The sequence below is a fragment of the Varanus komodoensis genome, unplaced genomic scaffold (genome assembly GCF_004798865.1).
Source record: "Varanus komodoensis strain SLA01 unplaced genomic scaffold, ASM479886v1 scaffold25, whole genome shotgun sequence".
Classification (NCBI taxonomy): Eukaryota; Metazoa; Chordata; class Lepidosauria; order Squamata; family Varanidae; genus Varanus; species Varanus komodoensis.
Window position 1 is genome coordinate 15671365 of NW_025335661.1, and position 26976 is coordinate 15698340.

The following is a 26976-nucleotide window of genomic DNA, read 5'->3' on the forward strand; positions in this document are numbered from 1 at the left end:
GCTACGCTTATGAGAGCCCACATTCTCAGTGCTCTCCTATCTTTAAAATGGGGAGGAAAGGAAGCTACAGCTTTCCAGCTGATGGTGGACTACAGTTCCCATCATGCCGGAGTATAGGCCGTGCTCACTGGAGCTGATGGAAGTTGGACCCAATGACGCCAGTAGGGCCACAGGTATTCCCACTCCTGCTTTAAAAAAAATCTTGCAATTGGACAATCAAATCAGCGGGCACTGAAAGTTTTGGTTATGATCTTTGTCCTTGAGATGCCAGTTTTCTAGGTTGCAGGAAGCCTGCTGTCCATTCTGGCACCTCAGCACTGCGGCATCTCATTCTGACCTTGCTCCCTGTGGTGTTTGTATTATTGCAAGGGTGTTGGGGTGTCCAAAGGGTCTCCCAGCTACAGTCTGTGTCATCAAAAGGGCAGAGGCTGAATGTATGTGCCACACACACTGTTTTAGAGGCAATCACTTGTGAAAACTGCTGATATCTCAATAAGCTCTTGTGTGCACAGCATCTTGGCAGGATAAACCAATTAGGGCAAATTCACATGACAGTCAGGTGTCCTACCTTACAGAGGACAGTCCTCTGTTTTGGACAGCCAGCTGAAGACTGCCCTCTATTTGAAGGCATCCCCTATTTCATGGGCCATCCATTGGAAAGGGAGAGCGAGATGGGCCTTGAAACTGCCCATCCACAGGTAGCATCAGCGTGCCAACAGCCACGCTAAGTGATGCTCCTGTTCATGGTTTGGTAGTAGATCATGGCAAGGCAAGTCACCTGAATGGTAGGGTTTGCCCGACTGGGGAAGGAGAATAGGCCACGGTAGACTTTTTCCTGCCCTGAACTGTGGCCTCCGGGGTCATTTGCTACTGCACGTGCCCCCCAACCTCACTGAGCTGGATGATGTAACAAACTGCGGCTGCTAAAGGTCAGAACAGTGTTGAGGCAGCACATGACTGGCGCACGTGGAGGGGCGGCTTATCGTGATCCTTCTTGATCATGCGAACCTAGACAATGACTCACTCCTCACAAATGGAATTTGTTAGTGTAGCATGCAAAGTGAAAGCCATGCCAGGATAGTATAATAATAAAAAGAAAAGGTGCATGCTAAATAAAATCCATGCCTTCATTAGAATGCGCTTTCTGTGGATTTTTTTAAAAATAAAATTACCCAATGCATTTTGAGGCATACCATTTAAATAACACCTCAATATAGTGGAGAAGACTAACTAGGTGACCCATGTGCCTGCTTTTGTCCAGGTACAAGCAGCAGAGGGACAATTTCCTGCTCTCTGCTTCTCATGGTTCTTCACCCCTAAACCTGACTTGGAATCTCCAAATACAGGATATCTTCGATATCTTATGTCCTCCGTAAAACAGGACAATTTACTACTTTAATTTTAGCCTTCTGTAAGGAGATAACAGGCAATAGGGCTCCTTCCAAAGTTAGGCTCTTCTCCAGTGATTCTGTCATTCTCATTAGGTGGCTGAAGTATTTGAGTTTCATCTTCAGCACCTGGCCTTCTAAAGAGCAGTCAGGATTGATCTCCTCTAAGACTGACTGGTTTGATCTCCTTGCAGTCCAAGGGACTTGCAGGAGTCTCCGCCAGCACCACAGTTCAAAGGCCTCAGTTCTTCAGCACTCAGTCTTCCTTATGGTCCAACTTTCACAGCCATACATTGCAACTGGGAAAACCATAGCCTTGACTATATGCACTTTTGTTGGCAGGGTGATGTCTCTGTTTTTAGTATGCTGTCTAGATTTGCCATCGCTTTCCTCCCCAGGAGCAAGCGTCTTTTAATTTCTTGGCTGCGCTCCCCGTCTGTGGTTATCTTGGAGCCCAGGAAAATAAAATCTGTCACTACCTCCATTTCTTCCCCCTCTATTTGCCAGGAAGTGATAGGACTGGATGCCATGATCTTAGTTTCCTCAGTGCTGAGTTTCAAAACAACTTTTGCACTCTCATCTTTCACCTGCATCAAGAGGCTCTTTAGTTCCTCTTCACTTTCTGCCATTAGAGTGGTATCATTTGCATATCTGAGGTTGTTGATATTTCTCCAGGCAATCTTATTTCCAACTTGTGATTCATCTAACCTGGCCTTGCACATGATGTGCTCTGCATATAAGTTAAATAGGCAGGGCGATATTATACAGCCTTGCCGAACTCCTTTCTCAATTTGGAACCAATCAGTGGTCCCATGTCCTGTTCTCACCGTTGCTTCTTGACCCGCATACAGGTTTCTCAAGAGACAAATAAGATGGTCTGGCACTCCCACCTTTTTAAGGACTTGCCATAATTTGTTGTGATCCACACAATCAAAGGCTTTAGCATAGTCAATGAAGCAGCAGTAGATGTTTTTCTGGAACTCCCTAGCTTTCTCCATGATTCAGCGTATGTTGGCAATTTGACCTCTAGTTGCTCTGCCTCTTTGAAACTCTGCCTGTACTTCTGGTAGTTCTCAGTCCACAAATTGCTGGAGTCTAGCTTGTGGGATTTTGAGTATAACTTTGCTAGCATGTAAAATGAGTGCAATAGTGTGGTAATTTGAACATTCTTTGGCATTGCCCTTCTTTAGAATCGGAATGTAAACTGACCTTTTCCAATCCTGTGGCCACTGTGACTGTACATATATAGCTTCTCCATCTTTGGTTGCAGAGCATATAGTCAATCTGATTTCTGTGTTGACCATCTGGTGATGTCCATGTGTAGAGTTGTCTCTTGGGTTGTTGGAAAAGAGTGTTTGCTATGACCAGTGTTTTCTCTTGACAAAATTCTGCCAGCCTTTGCCCTGCTTCATTTTGTATACCAAGGCCAAACTTGCCTGTTATTCCGGTTATCTTTTGGCTTCCTACTTCAGCATCCCAATCCCCCATGATGATAAGGACATCACTTTTTGGTGTTATTCTAGAAGGTGTTGTAGGCCTTCATAGAACCGGTCAACTTCAGCCTCTTCAAGATCAGTGGTTGGGGCACAGACTTGGACTACTGTGATGTTGAATGGTTTGCCTTGGATTCGAACTGAGATCATTCTGTCATTTTGGAGATTGTATCCCAGTACTGCTTTTCCTACTCTTTTATTGACTATGAAGGCTACTCCATTTCTTCTGAGGGATTCTCGCACACAGTAGTATACCTGATGGTCATCTGAATTAAATTCACCGATTCCTGTCCATTTTAGTTCACTGATTCCTAAGATGTTGATTTTCAGTCTTGTCATCTCATGTTTGACCATGTCTAGCTTACCTTGATTCATAGATCTTACATTCCAGGTTCCTATGCTGTATTGTTCTTTACAGCATCACACTTTCCTTTCACCACCAGATACATCCGCAACTGAGTGTTCTTCCGTCTTTGACCCAGTCGCTTCATTCTTTCTGGTGCTACCAGTACTAGCCCTCTGCTCTTCCCCAGTAGCACATTTGACATCTTCCAACCTGAAAGTCTCAACTTCCTGCATCATATCTCTTTCCCTGTTGATACTGTCCATTGGGTTTCCATGGCAAGGATACTGGAGTAAGTTGCCATTTCCTTCTCCAGTGGATCACCTTTTGTCAGAGCTCTCTGCTATGACCTGTCTGTCTTGGGTGGCCCTGCACGGCATAGCTCATAGTTTCATTGAGCTACACAAGCCCCTTTGCCACGGCAAGGCAGTGATTCATGAAGGGGATTAAGCAAAATAGAAAAATGCTATCACAAAGATTTATTTTTTGACACTGCTCAAGGTACAGGTGCAGAACCCCTTTAATCCTGAGGGCCAAATTCCATGTTGGAGAATCTCCCAAGGCTACTTCCCAGGGTGGGCAAGGCCAAAGGCAAAGGAAGCTGCTCCCATAATACCAGAACTACCAGCATCTTTTCGCTTAAGGCTCAACTTTAGAATGGGAACAAGCTGCAGAAAAGCTGGGAAAGCACTAGACAATTGGTGGTTGGGAGGCCAGGGAGTGAGCTGGGGGGGAAGAGGATGTGCCTTTCTGGGGAATCCCAGACCAGATTGGGATCCTCAGAGGACCAGATCTAGCCCTTGGGGCAGGGCTTCTGCTCCCTGGAGAACGGAGTAAATGTCAACATCTAGCAAAGAACAAAGACAGTCGGGCTGTTCCATGAGAGGGAACACAACATCAATATTCCACAGTTTCTTTATTAGAACAATCAAGTTATCAGAAAAGCTTTTGCAAGCTGTTGAGTTCTCCAACCCTTTTGGTCAGGCTAGGTAGCAGCAGAACATGCACACATACAGGGATTGCAGAAGAATGGAGAAGTCTCCAGTTTAGACTGACTTTGGGAATCATGAGGTGGGAAGTTTAGACTGTCTCAGAATTGAGATGACAGACCAGATTAATTTAGGAGCAATCCTAGGGCCCCTAGACATTGTCTGGTGACCATAAGATTCTTAAGATCCCGCTCCCCTGCAGAGAGTTGGACTCCCTCCCTCCTCCGGTGCTTTGCAGACAGCATGGATTATAATCATGTGGAGTGGCTTCTGAGGGTGGAAAAGCAGGTCCAGGATAGAAACTATCCTGAGGCTTTTCCAGCCCCCTTCCCGACCTCCTGATGTATTGTTGCTAGACAGGCAAAAAAGTCTGTAGAGTGAAATAGGGAACTGTGAGGAATCTGCTTTAGGGGTGGGAATCCACTGAATTCCCTTGGCTTGGCTCCCTGTGTTCTGCCAGGAGGCAGGGGTTCTTTTGGGATTTGGAGGCAATGAGCACACCAGTAGGTGAAGGAAAAGTAATGCTTTATTTAAGGAATGAAAGTATCTACAGGCAAACAAAATAGCATCTATACCTTGCAAGAATATCTTCTCTCCTTCAGCTGCCAGGAGCCCTGGTAAGGCAGCAAGAGAGACCCCAGGCCATCAATCACACAGCATCCGGCACCTGATCTGTGTAGAAGCTCCCAAATTCAAGCTCTCACCCCCCTGGGTTTATAGTTGAATGCTTCTGACTCACAAGTTTTCATTCTATGCATGCCCAGCACCTGGCTTTTGAGCTAAACAACTCCAGATTTTTTATTATTATTATTATTATTATTATTATTATTATTATTATAGCATTTCTATGCCGCCCCTTGCCGAAACCTCGGGGCGGCTTACAACATGATAAAATACATTGAAATACAATAGTACATAATAAATTACCATTAAATATAACAATACAAAAAATACATTGATTTACAAATACAAAATTAAAATTATCAGTATAAAATAAAAATATAGGAGGAGAAAGAGAAGGAAGAAGAAGTTGCAATGCTCCACGCCTGAGAGAATAGCATATGAGAAACATAAACACATTCCATTGTATAACTGAAGACTCAGCATAAATCAACATATTTGATAATGGAAACATGAGAAGAAATGGGACATGTCACCTAACTGCTCGCCAGACAACAATCTTCTGCATGTTTTCCCATACACCCTGGACTCCAGTTCACTTTCTTGTACCCATGAGTGAAACTTTGTGCTAACCACAGCAAGAAATGGAGCCTATGTGAACCAGTTGCGCAGTGGGAGTTCCAGGAGCGTTCCCAGACTTCCTTTCAGCCTGCCTCCCTTCCTAAGGGCTGAGCATGAGAAGAAGTCTGACAAGCAGAAGAGGGACAGATCATCACAGCCTTGCTGCTCTTCCCACCTGCACTGAAGGATCAATGCCCTCCCATTTCAGGGGCTTCCTGTCATCAAGGACAGGATGAATAGGACAGTCTCTGGGAGGCATTGCTGGTATCAGATAACACCCAGCAATGCATTTTGGGAAAGAGGAGCAGCAATAGTTGATCTTTATTTCTGAAAACATGAAGACCAGCCGTACCTCTGATCTGCTTCTGGGGCATACAAGCATTGGCTGAACCCAGTTTCTGAAAATATAAAGGCTGGCTGTAACTTAGATCTGCCTCTTGCCTTGAGCAAAACACACCGCTTCCTGGGTAGGCAGTCAGCAGAACTAAAGAGAAGCTTCAATCACACTCTTCGTATCAGCAAAGCTGGAAATTAATTCTAGGTGGTGTGCTAGATAAAATAAGCCATAAACAGTTATTCCAAAATTGATCCAGATGTAAAGGATGGCAACAGATATTTGGTGCTACTGAATACCTTTAAAAGGGTATTGGAGAGATGCTCAGGCCTCATTGCTTGAGGAAGGAATAGACACCATGGGAACGGGCAGATCTGAGGCTTGTGACTTTTTTTTTTTTTTTACTAGAACCCCAAAGCCCACCAACCAGGGCCAGATCCAAACTAGTGGCTATGGGGTGGGACCAAATGGTGGCCTAGAAGACAAAACTACTTAGCCATGGCACCCCATAAACCATATATTGGGATGAGCAGCATGGACAAATATAGCATCTGAGTTCATGCAGATCAGTGGTTCTAAACAAAACTCAAGCCAGCCAGCAGAGCTTTGCAAACACTTGGTGAAGGCAATTGATTAATACCAAACCTTTTACAGACGAGGCACATCAATGTTGAGAGATAATAGATTAGCACAAGGCCAGCCATGGCAGAGAATTATTTTTTCTTTGCTGCTTTAGTTGCTATTTTTAAACTCTTTGGAAGTCAGAATAACTAGAGATGTGTAGGGAATCCAGTTTCAAAGAAGGAATCTGTCAGATTTCCTTGGCTCAACTCCCACTTTCTCTCTGCCCCAAATCTGCCTTATGCTGAGTGTTGGCACAGGCATACGGAAGGAAGAGAATCCAAACTAGTCGGGTTGCTTGCATGTGCCTTCTGTACACATAACTTCAGGGCTTTGTGTGCTTTCTGTACTCTGTGCAAAGAATTACGTACTTCATTTGATGCAAAGGATCTGCTAGAATTCCTGAGTGTTTGTTGCCTTGATAAAAGCTTGGCTCAATTTCTGACCAGGGCTGAGCTCGGGAAAGAACTCCAGCTAGTGCAAGAGAGCTAGATTCTGGGCTCTTCTATGCATCCCTAGACCTGCTAATCAGCATCAAATCATTCAGAAATTGATCCATAGATTTCAAAAGCCATTTATCAAGCCAGTCCAGAAAAATAAGGTATTAGCCTAAACCAGCCCTCCCTAAGCTAGTAGCCTCCACATCTTTTGGACTTCAGCCTCCATCAGCCCCAGCCAGCAAGGCCAATGGTGAGGAATAATGGAAGCTGTAGTGCAAAGTTTGTGGAGATAAAATGGGTCTAGACTGCAAAAGCCCAGTTGAAAAGCCCCTAGGGCCAATGGAATTCTATACTGATTTATGACCCGATATCCTACAGAGCACAGATCCTGTACCTTTTATACGTTATGTTATAAGTGTTTAGAATATGAACGTATGGCATGTTGCTTTCTAGAACCCTTGTATGATTTCCTAATCTACACATCTGGTTGCCTTACTTTTGGATTCCTGATCTGACAGCCATGGAGATGCATTTAACAACTAGCATACACTTGGCTTTGCTAGCTGAGTTTCTTTGTCGCCACATTCCATCCGGTTTCAACGAATTTTAGAACAGCTGCTCCAAATAAAGCTCATTTAATTAATTGTAATCACTGATTAGCACCATGAGGGGATGGCTTAGCAGGTAGATATACTGCATTTAAAAATAGTTATAAGTAAACAAGGACATTAGAAACATTAAAGGTTTAGGGAAGCTTTTAAAAATTGCCTTTATGGGGTGTGTGTACCTGTATGTGTAAATCAAGATCTGTGTTGTAGTATATGTCAGAGATATTGCGAAGGAGATAACAAAATTTCCCACCTGCTACACTCAGTGTGACACTTGCTATCGGTGGGAGAAGAAGCAGGCAATGGATTAGTCAGAGCAGCAGGTGGAAGAAGAGAAGTTGCAGGGTGTAGGGAATGGACCATTGGGCAGCGCCAGAGCGCACCAAAGCATCAAATAGCTGAAGATGAAAAGACCTTGATTGGAAAGTCACTATTTTCATAAACAGGGGTGGTGAGCTTGCAAATATTTTGGTTTTTTTCTTTTGAACAAGAAAATGTGCATTTTCAAACTAGGAGGAGGGGGAAAAACTTTTCTAAGGGCACCCTTCCCAAAAAATCCTTTAAGAAATAGCAGAAAAATCACAAAAATTGATAGCAGCTATAAAGAAATTGAAATTGGAAAAGAATTCACTTAATTTGTCTCAGTCATCAGTTCAGACAAAGACTGCAGCCAAGAATGTAACATCTAGAATCATTGAATAGTAGAATTAGAAGGGGCCACGAAGGCCTTTGGGTTCAACCAAATGGCTGTCCAGCTGCATCCTGAATTCCTCCAGTGTGGGAGAGCCCATGACCATCCCAGGTAATTGGATCCATTGTCATACTTCTCTAACAGTCAGGAAATTCTTCTGGTTTCCTGTAATTTGAGCCCATTATTCAGTGTCCTGTACTCTCGGATGATCGAGAAGAGATCCTGGCCTTCCTGTATTTGACAACATTTCAAGTACTTGAACACTATCCTATTTCCCCTCAATTAGCTATTCTCCAGGCTAAATATGCTCAATTCGTTCAATCTCTCCTCACAGGACTTTGTTTCCAGTCCCTGGATCATCTTTGTTGCTCTCCTCTGAACCTTTTCCAGCTTGTCTGCATCTTTCTTAAACTGTGGTACCCAGAACTTGACACAGTACTCCAGGTCAGGCCTAACCAGTGCTGAGTAAATGGGAACTAGTACTTCACATGATTTAGAAGTGATCCTTCCATTAATGCAGCCTAAAATAGCATTTGCCTTTTTTGCAGCTACATCATATTGTTGACTAGAATTCAGCTTTTGATCTACAATAATTCCAAGATGCTTCTCACTTGTTGAGCCAAGTATCTCCTAACTTGTAATTTTGTGCCATCTGCAACTTTAATTTGCTGCATATCCTCATCCAAATCATTAATAACATTTTGAAAAGCACTGGGCCCAGGGCTGAACCCTGTTGTACCCTTCTTATTACCTTTCCCCAGTTGGAGAAGGTGCTATTGATGAGCACTCTTTGAGCCAACTCTAGATCCACCTGATCATTGTTCCATCTAGTTCACTTTTACTTAGTTTGGCAAATCAGGATATCATGGGGAACTTCATCAGAAGCTTTGCTGAAGTCAAGTTGTATTATGTCCACAGTATTTTCACAATCCACCATGGAGGTTACCCAATCAAAAAATTAAATCAGATTAGTCTGACTGGATTTGTTCTTGACAAATCCATGTTGACTTTTAGTAATTAGTGTATAGCTTTCAAAATGTTTCCAGATTGACTGCTTTATAATCTGCTTCAGAATTTTCCCAGGGACAGATGTCAGACTGACTGGGCTTAGGTTCCCAGGTTCATCCTTTCCCCCTTCTTGAAGATGGCCCTTTTCTAATAATCCAGCACTTTTCCTATCCTCAATAATTTCTCAAAGATGATAGACAGTGGTTCTGAGAGTTCTTCTGACAGTTCCTTTATTACTCTAGGATGGAGTTCATCAGACCCTGGAGATCTGAAATCATTCTGACTACTTAGATGAACCTTAACCATTTGCCTATCAAGCTGCCATTCTGCTCCTTCAGCTTCTACTTCCTCTTCATCAGGAAGGTCATAGATCCTCTTTTGGGAGAGGACTGAGGCAAAGTAGGAATCGAGCAATTCTGCCTTTTCTTTGTCACCTGCTATCATTTGCCATTGACCCTGAGTAGCTGAACCAACATTTGTTTCTTGTTTATTTTACTATGGACATATCTGAAGTAAAAGATTATTTGCTACTTTTAGCATCCCTCACTAACTTCAGTTTATTTCTACTCATCCTTTGTAGCCTGGTCCTCCTTCCACTTCCTGAATACGTCCTTTTTGTTTTCAGATAATCTCTAAGCTTTTTGTGAAGTCACATGGGCTTTTTCTGTTGTCTTCTACCTTTTTTCCTTGTTGAAATGGTTTGTAATTGTGCCTTCAGAATTTCCTTAAAATAATCCCTCCCATCTTGGATTCTTTTTCTCATTAGAGTCACCCACTGTGGGAACCCGCTATGGGAGTAAATGCTACAGTCAGTTTATGACACTGATGACCTTTATGTTACTAATTTTAACTATCTAGATTACCCCCCCCCTTTTTTTTTCCTAAGGTGGCAAACTTTACTTAACAGCCACTGATTAAGTGTTGGGGAAAGTGATGTGGGTTCCCTTTCACTCTTCAGAATGTATTACATTGTTTTCCATCGATCCAGACCTGTGAAGTGCAGAGTGCACGCATGTCACAAAGAATTCACTGTGGTTTGAATATACCCAACTGTCTAGCAGCAACAACTGTGTAAAAAATGTGGTTGCTATTGTTTTTAATAGTGGTTTTTCTGGCGATAAAATCACATGTTGGAATTCATTGCTGGATAGTGTGATGCCTGCATCCTGAAAGCAAAACAGGACAAATATCTCTGATTTTGGTCTTTCTACCAACTGCTGTTTATAAACTGGTGGAGAGCAGTAGATTTGCTCTCATTTTCAGTGGGGATTTCTTTGATGTCTGCAACAGTAGGAAGAGAATATTTAAACAGTGCATTGCAAGTGCTCAGAGAAAGTTGTTCATGTTATTTTGCTGCAAAATGGTGAATAATTCATAGAGAGCTGTTTATATGTTTAATTTTCTCTCACCTCTCCTGGCAGGGGGATAGTCACAACATGTTCATTATTCAAAATGACTTGCCATGAATGGAGCCTGGGAATTGTGCATCAGCATTTCCCTCATAGGTGCCATCAATGCCAAATGCAAAATACAGCTTGCTGATTGCAAGGCACAACATGGGCGGGGGGGGGGGGAGTTGGGTTGCTGCACGTTTGTGGCTGTAGACAGGATTGCCCAAGCACATTAGTAGCATTCAGCTGTCCAACTGGGAGGTGTGATCTCTGGCTACACATAACAAGCCCTCTGAATGGTGGTCTCACCCTGCTACCACGGTAGTTTCAATGGTATCCCTCTGCCTGCAGCCATGTTTGACTGGGCTCTAAAACCAAAATGCAAGTTGATGCTAAGAGATTGTCAAGGAATGTGAGCAGGTTTTCATGTTGCCAATCCATATTAGTCCATGTAACCACTTTTTGCATTGGCAGTGGGTTGGACTAGATGTCCTTTGAGGTCATTTCCTACTCTGTGAAAGAGGATGGCAAGTGTGGTAGAGGCTCCAGAGGATCTCATCCTCTCTTGTCACATTATTTATAGATGTTTATTAGCACTGTACAAGACATCCGTTTGGAGCCCCTGCATGAGGTTCTAATTCCCTGGAATTAGTTCCAGAGTGATGTGGGAAGCATCAAAGAAAGCTCCTTATATTGTCAGATGATTGGGCCATCTCATCTAGTACTGTCAACACATGATGTAAGTAGAAGTAGCTGGAAGCAGACTGGAAGTAGCTCTTCAAAGTTCAGGAAGGATCCTTGCCGACCCCTTCCTGGAGTAGCCTCCCACATACACAGCAGGCGCTGCATCAGGGAGCTTTGGTCCTTCCCTCAGAAGCAGCCTCAGCAGCAGAGACAGCGCATGGGAAAAGGAGCAACACATTCCCAAGTGGACCAAGATGGGGAGTGGCTACATCCTGGCATCTAAGACAAATGCTTTTGCTTTTGATGCGGGTATTCAGTGGGACACATTAATATGGTTCCCAAAACAATATAGAGCAGAACCCTCCAAACTTTTTGTAGGACTTGTGAGAATTTGAGAAATGCCTGTAGGCACCATCACAAAACACATAATCGTGGCTTGCTGCTTGGGTGATCACCTTTCTTGTCTGTAGGCTGCATCTTAGCCAGCAAAGGCATTTGCTCTGTGTGTATTGGACACTGCAGTGCTTCTTTAGTCAGGGACTGTCTAATTCAGCTAACTGCTGATGGTACAATCCTTTTAATGCTGCTTTTAAATGTTTGTTTCTGGCAAGGTCCAGCAATTGCTTCCTTTTGGGAGGAGGTTATCACACAGCTACATTTGGTGCTAGAATAGGCTTTATTCCTTTAATGTACATGAGCTTTTAAAATCCTTTACCTGCTTCATGGAAGTTAACAGATGGAAGGGGAAAGATTCACAGTTCCCTTTTTAAAGCAAAAAGCTTGATGTTCCAAAAAAACAAAAAACAAAAAAAAGGAAGAAGAAGCACCCCTAATGCAGCAGACTGAGGACCTTACAACACTTTCAATATTTGAACAGGTAGCATATAGACAGCACCTTCAAATTGATACTTATTTGGATGTTTGGCCCACTTTTGTTGAGGACTATGCATAATTGCCAGAAAGCTGTATTTATTTATTCAGGATATTTGCATTTATATCCTGCCTCTTTTCTTGAAGGAACTGAAGGCTTCTTACATAATCCTCCTTCTCCTCTCAATCAGATCCTCACAAGAACCCCGTAAAGTAGTTTTTGCTGAGAGTAAGTGAGAGGCACAAAGTCACCCAGTGAGATTTCTGGTGAAGTAGAGACTAGACCCAGGTCTCCCAGGGCCCCATTCCTACATGCTAACCACTGCATTACACTGGCTGTCACTTCATATGCATGCATCGCGATGGATGGGTGTGTGTGTGTGTGTGTGTGTGTGTGTAGAAATCCATTTAGACGGATTTTAGAATCAGGGGGAATTAAAAAAAGGAGTCCATGAGTACCACGTTCTTTATTCACAAACACCACCTTGAGGACCCCCTGCGGTGTAGCTACCATCTGTGTTCTTCTAAAAACACCTCCTTCACCATAAACATGGACCAATGACTAAGGCAAATGCAACCTTACGATTTCACAAGAACACCACATGCATTCAACTTCTTTTTCCTCTGCAGGTTTAACTTCCGAGGCTACCGCTGGGTCAAAGCCATGATACATGCTATAAATGATATTAACAAAAGAGATGACATTCTGCCAAACATCACGCTTGGCTACCAGATCTATGACACGTGCTTTACCATGTCCAAGACTGTGGAGAATTCATTGGCTTTCCTGACTGGGCAGAACGAAACGACTCCTGTCTTCCGATGCAGCACTGGAGCTCCTTTAGCAGCAATCGTTGGAGCAGGTGGATCAACTCTGTCCATTGCTTCCTCAAGAATCCTTGGGCTTTACTATTTCCCGCAGGTATCAGAGAACTCATAAGCTTGCACTGTAAGGGAAAATGTAATAAGCCCCAAGTTCAAGTGAATGGGCTTCTACGGGAGGTTGTTGAAGCCCCATCAGTGAGGGTGTTCAAAGATAGGCTGGACATGCACATGGTGGGCATGTCGTGAATGAGCCGGCTGGAGCCAGGGTTCAAACTAGATGGCCCGGGAGACCCCTTCTGACTCGCTCTGTTTCTATGTTTCATGACTGGCTCCTGTTATTTATAAGGAAGGATCCTGCTCTAAACTAAGCGCAGACTCTTTGTTAAGTGAACACAAGGACACTTACCATACAGCAGTCAACTGAGCAGGCAAAGAGCCCAGGGGAGTTTTATTAGGCCTGTAGGAGTTTTCCAGAGTAAGGTCTGAGGCACAGCCAAGCCAAATACTTGGCATTACAATGGGGAAGAAGATCCTGTTGCTGAAAAATCCATCCTTCCTCACTTACTGCAAGAACTGCAGCTAAGCTCAGGAGGAACAGGGAATTGGGAAGGGATGAGAGCAGCCCCCCTGCTATTACAAACAGGCTGCTGCGTCTCTGCCTCCAGTACATCACTGGAGAGGGGGAAGCATTTTAAAAGGAAAATAATAGGCATCAGAGTCTTCACACCTGTTCTGCTGAGATTGGTAGGGGCTGACCACCTCTCTGCCACCCCTGCCTGTGTTTTGGGCTGGAGGGGAAGAAGAGGAAGCAGCACTAGATGTTTAATGCTCATAGCCAGCTGGAGATGCTTCCTCCTTCTTGCTGTCTCCATCAGCCTTTTTGGATGCTACTGTGGCCAAGCAGCTTGCTGGGCATGTTGGCTGCTCCCCCATCTCCTTGCTCCCACCATGACTAGCAAGCAATGGCAGGAAGAGGAGGAAGCCTTGATGCTCCCGCAATGTCCACTGGGATGACCACAGGACTACGGCGAGGAGCTGGGCAAGGGCCCGCAAGGTGCCTGACTGCTGCGGACTTTGGGAGTGACAGTGAACACAGCATGGTTCATGACATAGTGTGCCTTGTTGTGTCTTATAAAACAACCATTTTGGCCTGCCTTCCCCAAGGAATGAGCAATGCAGAACGGAGCCTGGATTCCAAACATTCAATGACTACTGCAAATGTGAGAGGCTATCTTAATCTAGTGGACTCCGTCCATGGTTGCTTCCCCATCACTGCTATTACTCAGCAGAAGTCCTTGATTATCCTAATTTGGCTTTCCTCTCAGGCTGGTACCACAGTCCCAGGGTGTATCTGCACCTTAGACCTAAACTATTTAACCGCAAAGCTTACTCATCTGAGAACTTGGGAACTGCCATGTTCTCAGTCTTTTTCTTTCTCTCTCTGGTGTGTGTGCAGTCAATAGACAAGAGTTTCTTTAACAAGCAACACTTGTCATTACCTTCATCAAAAAGCAGTTCCCAGGATGCTTTGGGAGAAGCCCCAAGAGTTAAGGTCTGCAAAGATACTATGTTCTTGCATTGCTGATATTCCCAGCTTCCCAGATGCTTTGGCCACAAGCCTTCTGATGGAGGCAAGATTGCTTCTTGAGAGACCCTGACAAAAACTGCTTCTGTTATCTCCTGTTCACAACCCTTCCTATCAAAGCCACATAGGAACAGGAGTGGCTCTATGTAGATATTTCCCACCTTTTCTGCCCCTTCTGACCCAATGGCTCCTGTATTATTGACCTCAAGCTAACAATAGTCTCTGTCCTTCTTGCCTTCTCTTTCTCTCCTGCTCTCTCCTTCTCAAAATCATTTCTAGGCTGCCTTTGAGGATGAAACACTCTTAATCTGACATCCAAGACAAAACTACATAATAAAAATCTATAAAATGCTATTATAGATACATTAAAAAGAACATAGAATCATATAATAGTAGGGCTGGAAGGGGCCAGAGGGTCCAACTCCTGCTCAGTGCAGGACACCAAGTCAAACCATCCCTCTCAGATGGCTGTCCAGTTCCATCTTGAATGCCTCTAGTGTGGGAGAGCCCACAACCTCCCTAGGCAACTGGTTCCATTGTCATACTGCTCTAACATTCAGGATTTTTTTCAATAATATGTTCATAAACAAAGCTTAACTTTTAGATTAAACAAAAATAATAACATTTACCTTTAAAAACCAATGTTCCAAACATTAGGTGAAGGGCCACTGGCCTTTCCTGAAGACCTGCAGATAAGGAGCCTGATGAATCTGCAGTGAAAGTCAATTCCAGAGAAGTGGGGCCACCACTGGGAAGGCCTTCTCATTTGTATTCACCAGCTTAATCATCCCTAGCAATGGACAAATGAGAAAGGCTTCCATTGATGACTTTGGAATGTGGGTGGGGTGGTAGGAGAGAAGATAGTCCTTCAAGTAGGGTGGGGCCAAATCGTGTACGGTTTTAGTGTTTAAAATTAGCAGAAGTATTCTGGCACCCAGAGCAGTCAGATCAGCATCAGTACCACATAGGCTAATCACCTGGACCCCAACAATATCCAGGCAGCTATTTTTCCTAGCTGCAGATAGTGGTAGCTGCAGTCTAGAACATTTGAAGGATGGGAAAGTCTGACATCTGGGAGAGCAACATTTGCCTCAGTCCTGTACTTTTGTGTTCATTTTTGTTTTAGGTTGGCTATGCCTCCTCTTCCTTACTTCTCAGTGATAAGTATCAGTTCCCTACCTACCTTCGCACCATCCCGAGTGATTTAGTACAATCCAAGGGCATGGCAGACTTAGTTCACCATTTTGGCTGGAGATGGATTGGAACAATAGCAGCAGATGATGATTATGGGAAATACGGTGTCAAAGCTTTCAAAGAAAAGGTAGAAAACACGTATACCTGCATTGCATTCTCAGAAACCATCCCCAAAATATATTCCAGGGATAAGCTCAAGAGCGTTGTTAAGGTTGTAAAGGAAACCAATGCCACGGTCATTGTGGTCTACTCATCTGATATTGACTTCCATCCTTTAGTGGAAGAACTTATGATTAGCAACGTCACTGGTAAAACCTGGATAGCAAGTGAGGCTTGGGTCACATCGGCCTTAATTGCAAAGCCGGAGTATTTCTCTCTCCTTGGTGGGGCAATTGGTTTTGGGATAAAAAGAGGTGAAATACCAGGCTTCAAAGAGTTTCTTCTGGACCTACACCCAAGCCGAGACCCTGACGATGACATGACAATTGAATTTTGGCAGTCTGCGTTCAACTGTACTTGGCCTAACAGCAACATCTCATACAATACAGACAACAGGAAAAATGTCACTGGCCATGAGAACATTATCAATTTTTCTTCTGAGGAACTCTGCACTGGAAATGAGAAACTTGAAGAACTCGATAATACGTACCTGGATGTTTCAGAACTGAGGATAACATATAACGTTTATAAAGCTGTGTATGCAGTTGCTTCTGGTCTTGACCAGTTACGCCTCTGTGAGCTAACAGAAACGAAAGGACCATTTATTCCAGGTGATACATGTGCCAGCATTGACGAGTTTGAACCCTGGCAGGTATGCACACATTTAGAAATAATTGCAAATAATAAACGATGTGGTATAGTGGTTATAGTATTGGACTAGGAACTTGAGAGATCTTGGGTCCAGTGCCCAATCTGTTTACCAATAGAGATGGTCAAGTATTGGCATCACTTGGGCATGTGGTCTTCCTTGTACTAGCCGCCACCGCGCCCTGTCAGTTGAAGTTTCTGGACCATCTTCAAGGGCATCCCCACAAAGAGCATGTTACAGTAGTCCAGTCAAGAGGTTACCACAGTGTGGGTAATTGTGGCTAGGCTCTGCCTGTCCAGGTAGGGCTATAGTTGATAAATCAATCACAGCTGAAAGAAGGCGCTCCTGGCCCCTGAGTCTATCTTAGACTCAAGAGGTAGTCTTGGGTCCAGGAGCACCCCCAGGCTGTGCACCCTGTTCTTCAGGGGGAGTGTGACCCTGTCCAGGACTGGCAAAACGCCCACCCTCTGGGCAGATGGACTATCCACCAGCAACACTGCAGTCTTATCTGGACTGAGCTTCAATTTATTGGCCTGCACCCAGTCCATTATTGAGTTCAGGCAGTGATTCAGAATAGACACGGCCTCACCTGGGTTAGAGGAAAAGGACATGGAAAGCTGGGTGTCATCAACACGCTGATGACACCTCAGCCCCCACCTCTGAATGACCTCTTCCAGTGGTTTCATGTATATGTTGAACAGAATGAGGGACTGTATAGAGCCCTGAGGAACCCCATAGCATAATGGCCAAGGGGCTGAGCAACTGCCCCGCCACCCATCTGGACACAGTTGGCCAGGTAGGAGCAGCACCAGTGTAGTACAGGACCCCCAGTTCCCAACCCAGCCAACTTGTCCAGAAGGACACCATGGTCAATGGCGTCAAAAGCCACTGAAAGGTCCAGGAATACCAACGGGCAAAGCCTATGATGCTAATAATCTCAACCTGCCTCAAATGAGAGCATGAGAGCAGCCCTGCTAGGTCAGAGCAAGGGTTCCTCTAGTCCAGCATTCCATTCAGAGAGTCAGATGCCCTCAAGATCCCTCAGGCAGGATACGGGCACCACACATTTCTCCTGCTCAACCTCCCCAGCAGCTCACACACACAGACCCACTGCATGGAATACCCAAGGCAGCTCATAGCCATCAGGAGCGAAACAGTGGATAGCCTCCCCCTCCTCCAAGAATTTGGCCAGTCCCCTTTTAAATTGGCAGCTCTTTCATGTGGCTGTGAATTCCAAAGTTGGACTATGCACTGTGTGAAGAAGTTCTCCCTTCAATCTGTCCTGGATCTCACACCAATAAGCTTCGTAGAATGATCCTGGCATCAAGTGTTATAAGAAAGGCAGAAAAATGCCTTGCTCCACACCATGCATAGTTCTGAAAACCTCTACCATGTCTCTCCACCCTACCTACCTACCTACCTTTTTTCAATTCCAGTTTTGTAAAAGTTCCTCAGGGGGGAGCTGCTCCATCCGCTGTTCATTTTAGCTGCTCTTCTCAGTGGTTTTTCTAACCTAATACTCCCTTTCCGGTGTGGTGCCCATTATTCCAGGAGCAGTGACACCCAAGATCTGGGTGTGAATTCCTTTCCAAACCTAAATCTACCTAGCCAAGCAGCTAAGCACTGGGTTGGCATTTTCACTGAGCTCTCAACCACAGCCCCAAGACTGATTTCTTGATCAGTCAAACCCCTTCAGCTTATATATTTCGTCTTGGAGATTGCTTTTAGCTGTCAATGTTCTGCTATTTATTTATTTATTTTGCTTCTAAGATGTGTATATATGGTCAGTAGTTTGGAGTTGGATAAGTGTGCACCTCCAGATCTCTGAAATCTTGTTTTGTCTGGTCAATGTAGTGATAATGGCCTGCTGTCCGAAGGTATGGGCATTGACAAAGCCAGTCTTCAGATAGGTTCGTTTGCTGCCAAATGAAAACAAACCTGTAAGATCTTTTCTTGCAGATGGGTGTGTGACTACATCACTCCCTTTTCAGTGCAATCCTCCAAATGTTTCATTTGAACCAGTCAGTTCTCAGTGTCCTTTTCCATCTTTTCCTGAACCACTTGGTGCTTGGCAGAGTGGAAAAGTACATCCCATTCAGTTTGCAGGAGCATTTACTTTTGACAGTGGTCAAACATAAAGGCGTCTTTTAAAACAGGGGTTTTGATAGGGCTAAACCGGTTTCGGTTTTGGATATGTACAGGTTTCATGGGGGACTGGCCGGGAAGCTGCACTGACTGAAAAAGGGAGAGAGTGAACCAGTGCCACTTGGGTACTCGGAGTGGCAGCCACTAGCAGTAGCCCAGGAAAGCTTGGCAGGAATGGCAAGGGCTTCTCCTGCTCTTGCTGAGTGTCCTACTTGCTTCTTCCCTGGGATCAGTGTGCTGGGTTTGGATGACATGCCAGCCCACTGCGGACCCAACAAGCCCTAGAACGAGCCATGCATTGTAAGGCTGGCTTGTTCCCACCTCAACAACCATCCTGCAAGATGTGTTCTGCATATGCCTGACACCACGACCCACTTGGCACCCAGGCTCTGTGTTGAAAAATAATAAGAAAAATCAGGAAGGTCAAGGAGGCTGGCAGGTACCAAGAGAGGAGGAAGGAAATCAGACCAAGTCAGTGTAGCCAGTCCAACAGTTGTTTCCTCTGTGTTCATGCTTGGCAAACTGTGTCAATCATGAACTGCACACTCTGATTGGCAGCGGCTATCCAGATTTCCCCACCCCCACCTTGATAACCCTGGTTGGGAAGGGGGTGCCCAAATATGGCATCCAGACAGGGCAATCATTTCTGACAAGCTGTCTCTTTGCCTGCCTGGATGCCAGTGCCTGTAGAGTACACATACATGGCTGTATGCTAGTATAAAAGATGGAGTCTTGCTTTCCACTGGTCAGCAGGCTCAGGACTCCAGTGGTAAGCAGAAAAAACTGTGGGAACTGGGACTTGGATGTAGAGACATGAGGGGAGCTGAATCTGAGATGGACTAACTGGCTGCCCACTGGTAACCTGCAGACCAATAAGAACATGTTCATCAGGTTCTAATCTTCACCCACTGGACCCAATACATTTGTATTAATATGTGTACTGGCTAAAAAATGTATGGCTTTTACCAGATCGCATCTATTTGCTTAAATCTGCAGCTCAAAGCTGAGACTGTTGCATTTTGATCCAATAGGGATGCATATAAAAACAAGTTTTTATATAAATCCAATGCTAGATTCACAGGGGAGACCCAGGGCAAATCCTGGCCTATTTTCTGATTGACCCTGGCTCTAGTCCCCTGCTGCTGCAAACACACACAGAGCCTTGCCCATGAAGTTCACTGGGTGAGTATGGTCCAGGCACTGACTCTTGCCAAATCTACCTCAGAGGCTTGTTGTTGTGAGGCTAAAACGGTCCGAGGAGTAGCAGTAGGGCTCTATTCGCCACCTTGGATTTCATGCAAGAGGTGAAAAGGGGGATATACATCCACCAATGCAATAATTAATAATCAGGAGATGTGTCTGATTAATACTGGAGATCGTTCTTTCCCCAAACTCAAACCTACAAAGAGGCAGAGGAATTTCCACGGCATGCCTGAAGTGCTACACAAGAGTGCATTGCCGGCCACGTAACTGCTCTTGTGTATGTGGGAGATTTGCAGGATTCTGTTTGAGGTCTTATGACAGCAATCTTCTGCGTGTTTAAAGCAGCACTGATTTGGGGGCTAGCTGTTATGGGAGAGCAGAGCAGCACAGCAGGGGTTTGGATTGTTGGTGTGGCTGCGGCTTCAATAGTCATGAGTCCGACACAAGAATTCTGACCTGATTGCACAGGTAGCCTGTACGTTCCCGAATGCAATTCAAGGTGTTGGTTTGGACCTATGGAGGCTTGGGACTGCAGTACATGATGGGATGTCTCTTCTGATATGAAATTGTTTGAATGCTGCAGCACTGAACTTGTACATCTGATCATCCAAAGATGGCAGCAAGGAAGATGTGCTTGGTGGTGGCTCCCAGCTGTGCAATATTCTTCCCAATGGGATTAGTGTGGTTGGCAACAGGCTAAGACTTGCCTCTACTCCAAAGCACTGACAATATATGATGGTGTGCTTTGGATTTTTTTAAAAAAATCAGGTTCAGGTAGTGTTAAAGGTTTTATACCATGTTTTATCCTGCTCTGAACTGTCAAGAAAGCTTGGCTATTGGGCAGTATAGAAAAGTAGCACATGAAATGAATGAGTGAACATGGTTTATTTGATGTATTCTTATCTTTGCTCCTGATTCCTAGTTAATGTTCTACATGAAGAATAGAATGCGTTTCACAGTGCTTGATGAGGATGTCCACATAAATGAGAAGGGTGATGTGTATACGCCATATGACATTATAAATTGGCAGAAGAATGAAACTGGTCATATTGCTTTTGTGCAAGTTGGAACATTTAACATGACTGATGATGACAATGGTGAATTCCATATTAATAATGACTCAATATTTTGGAACAATCCATCAGGAACAGTAAGTGAATTGTTTCTCAACACCTACCCCAACTTTAATGTCCTATGCAACATGAGAGGCAGCCAATATGTCCTTCAGGTGCTGGCTGAAGGGGGTGGGAAGGGGATTCAGCCTGGAGAATCCCATCTCTGAGATCACAGGTACCTAGTGGTTGGGGATTAAAAGGTTTGAGGCTGATGGAGCGCTTGTGATTGAACTTTTAAAACTGCACCCAATGAGCATTTAGAGCACACACACCTAAGTTCACAAAGGGAGCGAGGCAGGAAAAACAGCAGAAAAGGAATCCTGCAGAAAAATAGCAGGAAGGAAATCCTGCAGATCCTGCAGTTAATGGCCTTGTGCAGAAAGTGCTTAGTGGTTACTGCTCTGCACAATCTTGCTGGGGATCTCCTGCGCTCAGTCTTGCCACACCTGCCAAACTCTACATTCTTTTGAGGACACTTTCCAGCATTCCAGAGCATTGGCCATGATAGCTTAGGCTGTGGAGCAGCAAGTTGGAGAAGGCTGCCTTAGGTCACGGACTGAACTATAATTACATGGAACTCAGCCATTTGAACACATGGCAAAAACAGATGGGTTTTCAGCGTAGGAGAGATATAACGTCTGTGCTGTACCTTTCAGCGGCCACGCTCCGCATGTAATAATAACTGTCAACCTGGTTTTCGGAAGGGGATCCTGCAAGGGAAGCCCTCCTGCTGTTACGACTGTATAAGGTGTGCAGAAGGACAGTTTAGTGGCATTACAGGTAAGGACTCCTAGAGGCATTTGAGACAAGGCTGTGAGCGTCTGTGTGCATGTGGTTTGGTGGGGTGGGAGGAACAAGTGCAGATGTTCCATTGACTGTGTCTAGATGCCATTGATTTATTTATGTACAGGATACATAGACTGTATCTGACAAGATTGCTCAGCATTGGACAATACAAAGACAGACAGACAGACAGACATGTATGTTGGGGAAGTGTGAAAATACAGATTGGACAGATTTTAAATCAGGTTATGTTCTCAGGAAAGACTTGTTTGATTAAAAAGTGCCTTCAGCAGGACCAAAAACAAAACAAAAACAACCCATTACTTTGGTACCTGTCTGAGGCCAAGAAGCGGGGGCTTCCACAGAGAGGGAATCAGTGCACTGCAGGTTTTACTCATGAGTGGACTCCAAATGGATGGTGGGTCCTTACGGAGCCACCAGGAGTTCCTCATCAGATGCCCTTGGTGACAGGCAGGTCAAGGAGAGGGAGTTGTCTCTAACAGACAGATCCCATATTGTTTAGAGTTTCATAAAAAGTATTTAAAATGACCCAGTAGCGAATAGGCAAGCAGGGTATTTCCCTCAGCAGAAGAGCTACAGACTGGAAAGGGTCAGCTTCCAACAATGCATTTTGCATTTGTTGAAGCTTCCAGGTCAGCCTTAAGAGAAGCTTCTCTTTTGCAATAATCTGGTGCCTGCACCACTGTGGCCAAGCCATCCCTGTCCAGGAAAGGCTATAGCTGGTGTACTTAACTGAAGGTTAAGTCACACCTTGTGAATGTCCAAGCCAGAATTACCTATTCCACTACAGGTATAATTTATCTTTCCCAAAGGCATGGGAGCAGGGTAAGGACCACCCCTTCCCCACTCCTGTGCCCCCAGTGGTCATGTGCTCACAAAGGCAGCATTTGATTGGGTCAGTTCACTGTGACTCCGAGAGAAAAACGAAAACACTTCTTTCATGTAAAATGGAAAGTCGCCTTTACTATCCAGCAGATGCCTGACTTCCTTTGCAAATAGGTCACTGAGAAGCGGGAGTGGCTGCCCCGCTCTCCCCACCAGTAAAAAGAAAAGAAACGGAGGGATGGCATGGAGAGAGAGATGCCCAATGCACCTCCCCAGGTTAAAAAAAAAGTATGTAATGGGTTTGGCAGGGCAGTCCTTTAGAAAACAGGCATCCATGCCTCTGGTCCTTGTCAGACTAAAAAGACGAATATATGTAATGAGAAATCCTGGAAGAAATTCCCAGAAGCAGGGCCAAGGGCTCCATGCTTAGGGTAGGAAGAAAAATACTTTCTACATGCAACTAAAAGGCGGCAGCAACAGTTCAAGCAGTGCAACCTTTAACACATTTCCTTTGAAGCAGGTCCCACTGAATTAAATGGGATTGCCTCTGAGACGGAAACCTAATTGGCACTTCTGTGGTCATCAAATTCTAATCATAAAGTAATCACTGACAATTTGCAGAATATTAAACCCCCTCCCACCCTAATTTGGAACTTAATGTGGGTTGTTGAACCTTGCCTGATGGAGGGAATATTTATGGAGAAAAGTGTTGTTGCCTGTTGTGGAAATCCTCATTTCTTTTGTCCTGCTGTCATCTCTAATGAAACATGTTTTGCTGGGAAGAACCATCTGAAACTGGATGTGCCATGCACCAAGAACTAAGATGGAGATGTGTGATTGTTTCTGTTACTACTTATTATTGAATTATTATTTGTTTACTACATTCCTATTCTGACTTTTTCTTGCAGGGAACCTAAATAGGGCTACCTCTCTTTTGTCCTCACAACAGCCCTGTGAATTAGATTAGTCTGGGAGTCAGTGACTGGCCCAGGTGACCCCTGAGCTTCATAGCTGCATGGGGACTAGAACTCAGATTCCCCAAATTCCTGCCCAAGGCTGTTAACCACTACACCACAACAGTTCTCCACCTATTCTTCAACCTGCTTTGGGTTGCTTGGAACAACATACATGAAGCTCCTGAGCAGTGCCTCATCCTAGCACCATCTAGAGATATTTTAAAAAGGAATAAAACCCATGATAAACAAAATAGATGCAATTTATTATACCTTTTAAAATTCAACTCACACTCCAAATTGCATAATATGGTATACACGTTTCTTTCTGTCTGAGATTTGCAATGTGTGAGTGAGGTAGGGGGGCATCGACTTGGTGCCTTGGTGAATTGGGCCCAGGATCACCCAGGCTGGAATAGTGATTGGAAGCCAGGTGTCATGACCTCCAGTACTCAGGGTTTTATGATTGTGTAGAAGAGGATTCTGATCAAGACAAAAAACAGGTTGCTTCCTTAAGTCAGAGCCTTATTTAGACCCTTCTCAGAACATGAATCCCTATCAGAACCTCCACCTTCCCAACTTTGTTCAACTTTGTTGAAGTCTGAGGTGACAAAAGAGAGTAGAGCTGACTGCTATACTGGGTGTCTGACAATATAAACCTTTGTTTCTCTGCTGAGACAGCATCTTTCTATTGCCATATCAAGGAGAGTTACAGCTAGAAGGACCCATCTGAAGCTATCCAAAGTCCACCTTCCTTCTTGCCTTAATCTGTCTTCCTACTTGAGTGTGCTACCAGCTTCCCCCATGAGCCTCAAGAGGCCACAGAACAGGACACCAGAGCTCCCCAGTCCTACTATGCCCTTAAGATATTTTGGACTACAACTTCCAACATACCTGAACATAGGCCCATCTGGCTGGGGCTGATGGGTTGATGCCCAAAACATCTATCACTAGAACTGGAAAAGACAAAAAAAAATTGTCACATTGCAGTGACAATTCCTCTTCTCTTTGAAAAGAGATGCTAGGGCTTGAAGCCTGGTGAGTTCTAGCACAAAGTAACCTCTATGGCACTTTAAAAACATCCATTTTTGGTTGTTTCCTCTCCAGATGCAAGAGAATGTACAGGATGTAAGGAAGATTACTGGTCCAATGAGCAGAGAAGTGCTTGTGTCCTTAAGGAGGTGGAATTTTTGGCTTATGGAGAAGCTTTAGGAATGACACTGATTGCTCTGTCTGCGTTTGGCTCCTGTGTCATCCTGGCTGTGACTGGAGTCTATATCAAGTTCAGAAGCACAGCTCTTGTGAAAGCCAATGACCGGGAGCTGAGTTTCCTCATTCAGTTTTCTCTCATCACAACCTTAATGACCTCTGTCCTCTTTATTGGTAAGCCAGAAGACTGGTCCTGCCAATCCCGTCAGGTGACCCTTGCCTTGGGTTTTTCTGTTTGTCTGGCTTGTGTCCTTGCAAAGACAGTGATGCTTTTCCTGACACAGCTGGCAAAAAATTCAAAGATTGCGGAGAAAGTTCGTATGGCCATGAGGCCAATTTTCCAAAAGATCATTGTACTCTTCTCTGTAATGGCCGAAGCAGGGATATGCTCCGCTTACCTCATCCTTGAACCTCCCCGTATGTACAAAAACACCCAGTTCACAGTGTTGAAGATCATTTTTGAATGCAACGAGGGTTCCATAATGTTCTTGTGTGTTATGTTCGGGTTTGATGTTTTTCTCGCCATCCTGTGCTTCCTTACTGCATTTGTAGCTCGGAAGCTTCCCAATAACTTTAATGAAGCCAAGTTTGTCACCTTTGGGATGCTGGTCTTCTTCATTGTCTGGATATCGTTCGTTCCTGCTTACTTAAGCACAAGAGGGAAATTCAAAGTGGCTGTGGAGATATTTGCTATTTTGGCCTCCAGCTTTGGCTTGTTAGGGTGCATATTTGTACCAAAGTGCTACATTATTTTATTGAAACCTCTAAGAAATACAGAAGAAATCGTGGGTGGCCGAGTAACCTTGAATGACAAGAGTGCACCACCAACCTCTGCCTCTTGCACCAGTGAAATTAACACAATCTCAACCACAGTCCTTGATGAGTAGAGACCTTCATAGCACACGCCTGGCACATTCCACTAGTTTGTTCACATCTTTTCCTCCTCCTTTCTGAGAGAAAGCAGATTACTGGTTCCTATCAACACCGCAGCTTCCGTTTCATGGGGAATAGCACAAATAACACACACCTAATTGCTTGCTGACAAAGTCGTGTATGCCACTTTTTGAGGAATTTGTATGGTCACAATGATCTCCACATGGCCCAGACCCAAGCCCACATGAGTGGAAAGGAACTTCCCCTAGCACAGCAGAGGGAGTCGTCTCTTCCCACCCCTCTTGGCTGCAGCCTCTTGTGCCACGGCAGCACTATCACAGGGCTTTTTCCAACCCTTCCGAATAGCCTTTTGGGGTGCGGATGCAGGGAGCAGCAGGAAGGAGAAGACAGGGAATCCCTGTTCCATGAGCAGAACTCTGCACATGGTTCATAGGATCTGGCCCTACAATTCCAGCTGTAATAGGGCAAGAGTTGGAAACAATACAACCAATGACATTTCCTTGTAAAATGTCAACATAGCATCAAGTCAATGCATGAGGGTGCCTGTAATATTTTCCAATAAATCCGATTATTTACAGCTGCTTCATGTTGTGTTTCATTTTAATGAAGTTCTTCAGTGGAAGTTCGTGTTTCAGCTGATATTGTATTTCTCATTCCTTGGACAAACTTCAAAGCTTCTGGAGCTATTGCTTTGTGAAAATATTTTATGAGCACTGGTCTAGTGGGTCATTTTAGACCTCAGACTTAATGGTCTTGCAGAAGCTTACTTGTTAGATGATAAAAGATATTACTTTTCTATTCCTGATGCTACAAGAGTAACAGGTCAGTTCTTAGTGATACATTGAAAATAAAACTAAATTATATTGTTTGTTTTATTTGTTTTATTGTAAAATGTCCCAAGATCATTTGGTAGTGGACGGTATACAAAAGTTTTAAATGAATAAATAATATAAAATGAACATCTGTTAGCATGGGATAAAAGCCAGTGTATAAGGTCTACTTGGAGTAGACCCATTGGAACGCAGAATTTAATCATGAGTCATTTAAGTTCTGTTCATTTCAATTGGTTTATTCTATTCATAGACTGGGAAAGCTGTCTGATTGGGTGGTATGGGAGCATGGTAGCTTTACAGGCCTAAATTGTGATTATGTGGGACTGAAGGAAAGATACCCTATACATCCTAAAAAGTTTCTACTTTTCTAATATTCTACTCTGCAACAATTCCTCCCCTTCCCATCTCCTCAAGCCAAACTCACATGTTTATTCTCTCTCTCTCGCTCTCTCTCTCTCTCTCTCTCTCTCTCTCTCTCTCT

General features: G+C 44.3%; 1 protein-coding gene across 1 annotated transcript in view; it reads left to right on the top strand.

Annotated features, from left to right (window-relative positions):
* The window catches only part of LOC123024868 (vomeronasal type-2 receptor 1-like), a 28288-nt gene extending 2088 nt beyond the window's left edge, over positions 1 to 26200 (top strand). The window contains exons 2-6 of the mRNA XM_044433073.1: positions 12733 to 13024; positions 15639 to 16517; positions 20785 to 21012; positions 21634 to 21757; positions 24667 to 26200. Coding sequence (XP_044289008.1) covers positions 12733 to 13024; positions 15639 to 16517; positions 20785 to 21012; positions 21634 to 21757; positions 24667 to 25655 — 2512 coding nt within the window. The 3' untranslated portion in view covers positions 25656 to 26200. The remainder of the gene's footprint in view (positions 1 to 12732; positions 13025 to 15638; positions 16518 to 20784; positions 21013 to 21633; positions 21758 to 24666) is intronic.
* Positions 26201 to 26976: the final 776 nt, after the last annotated feature.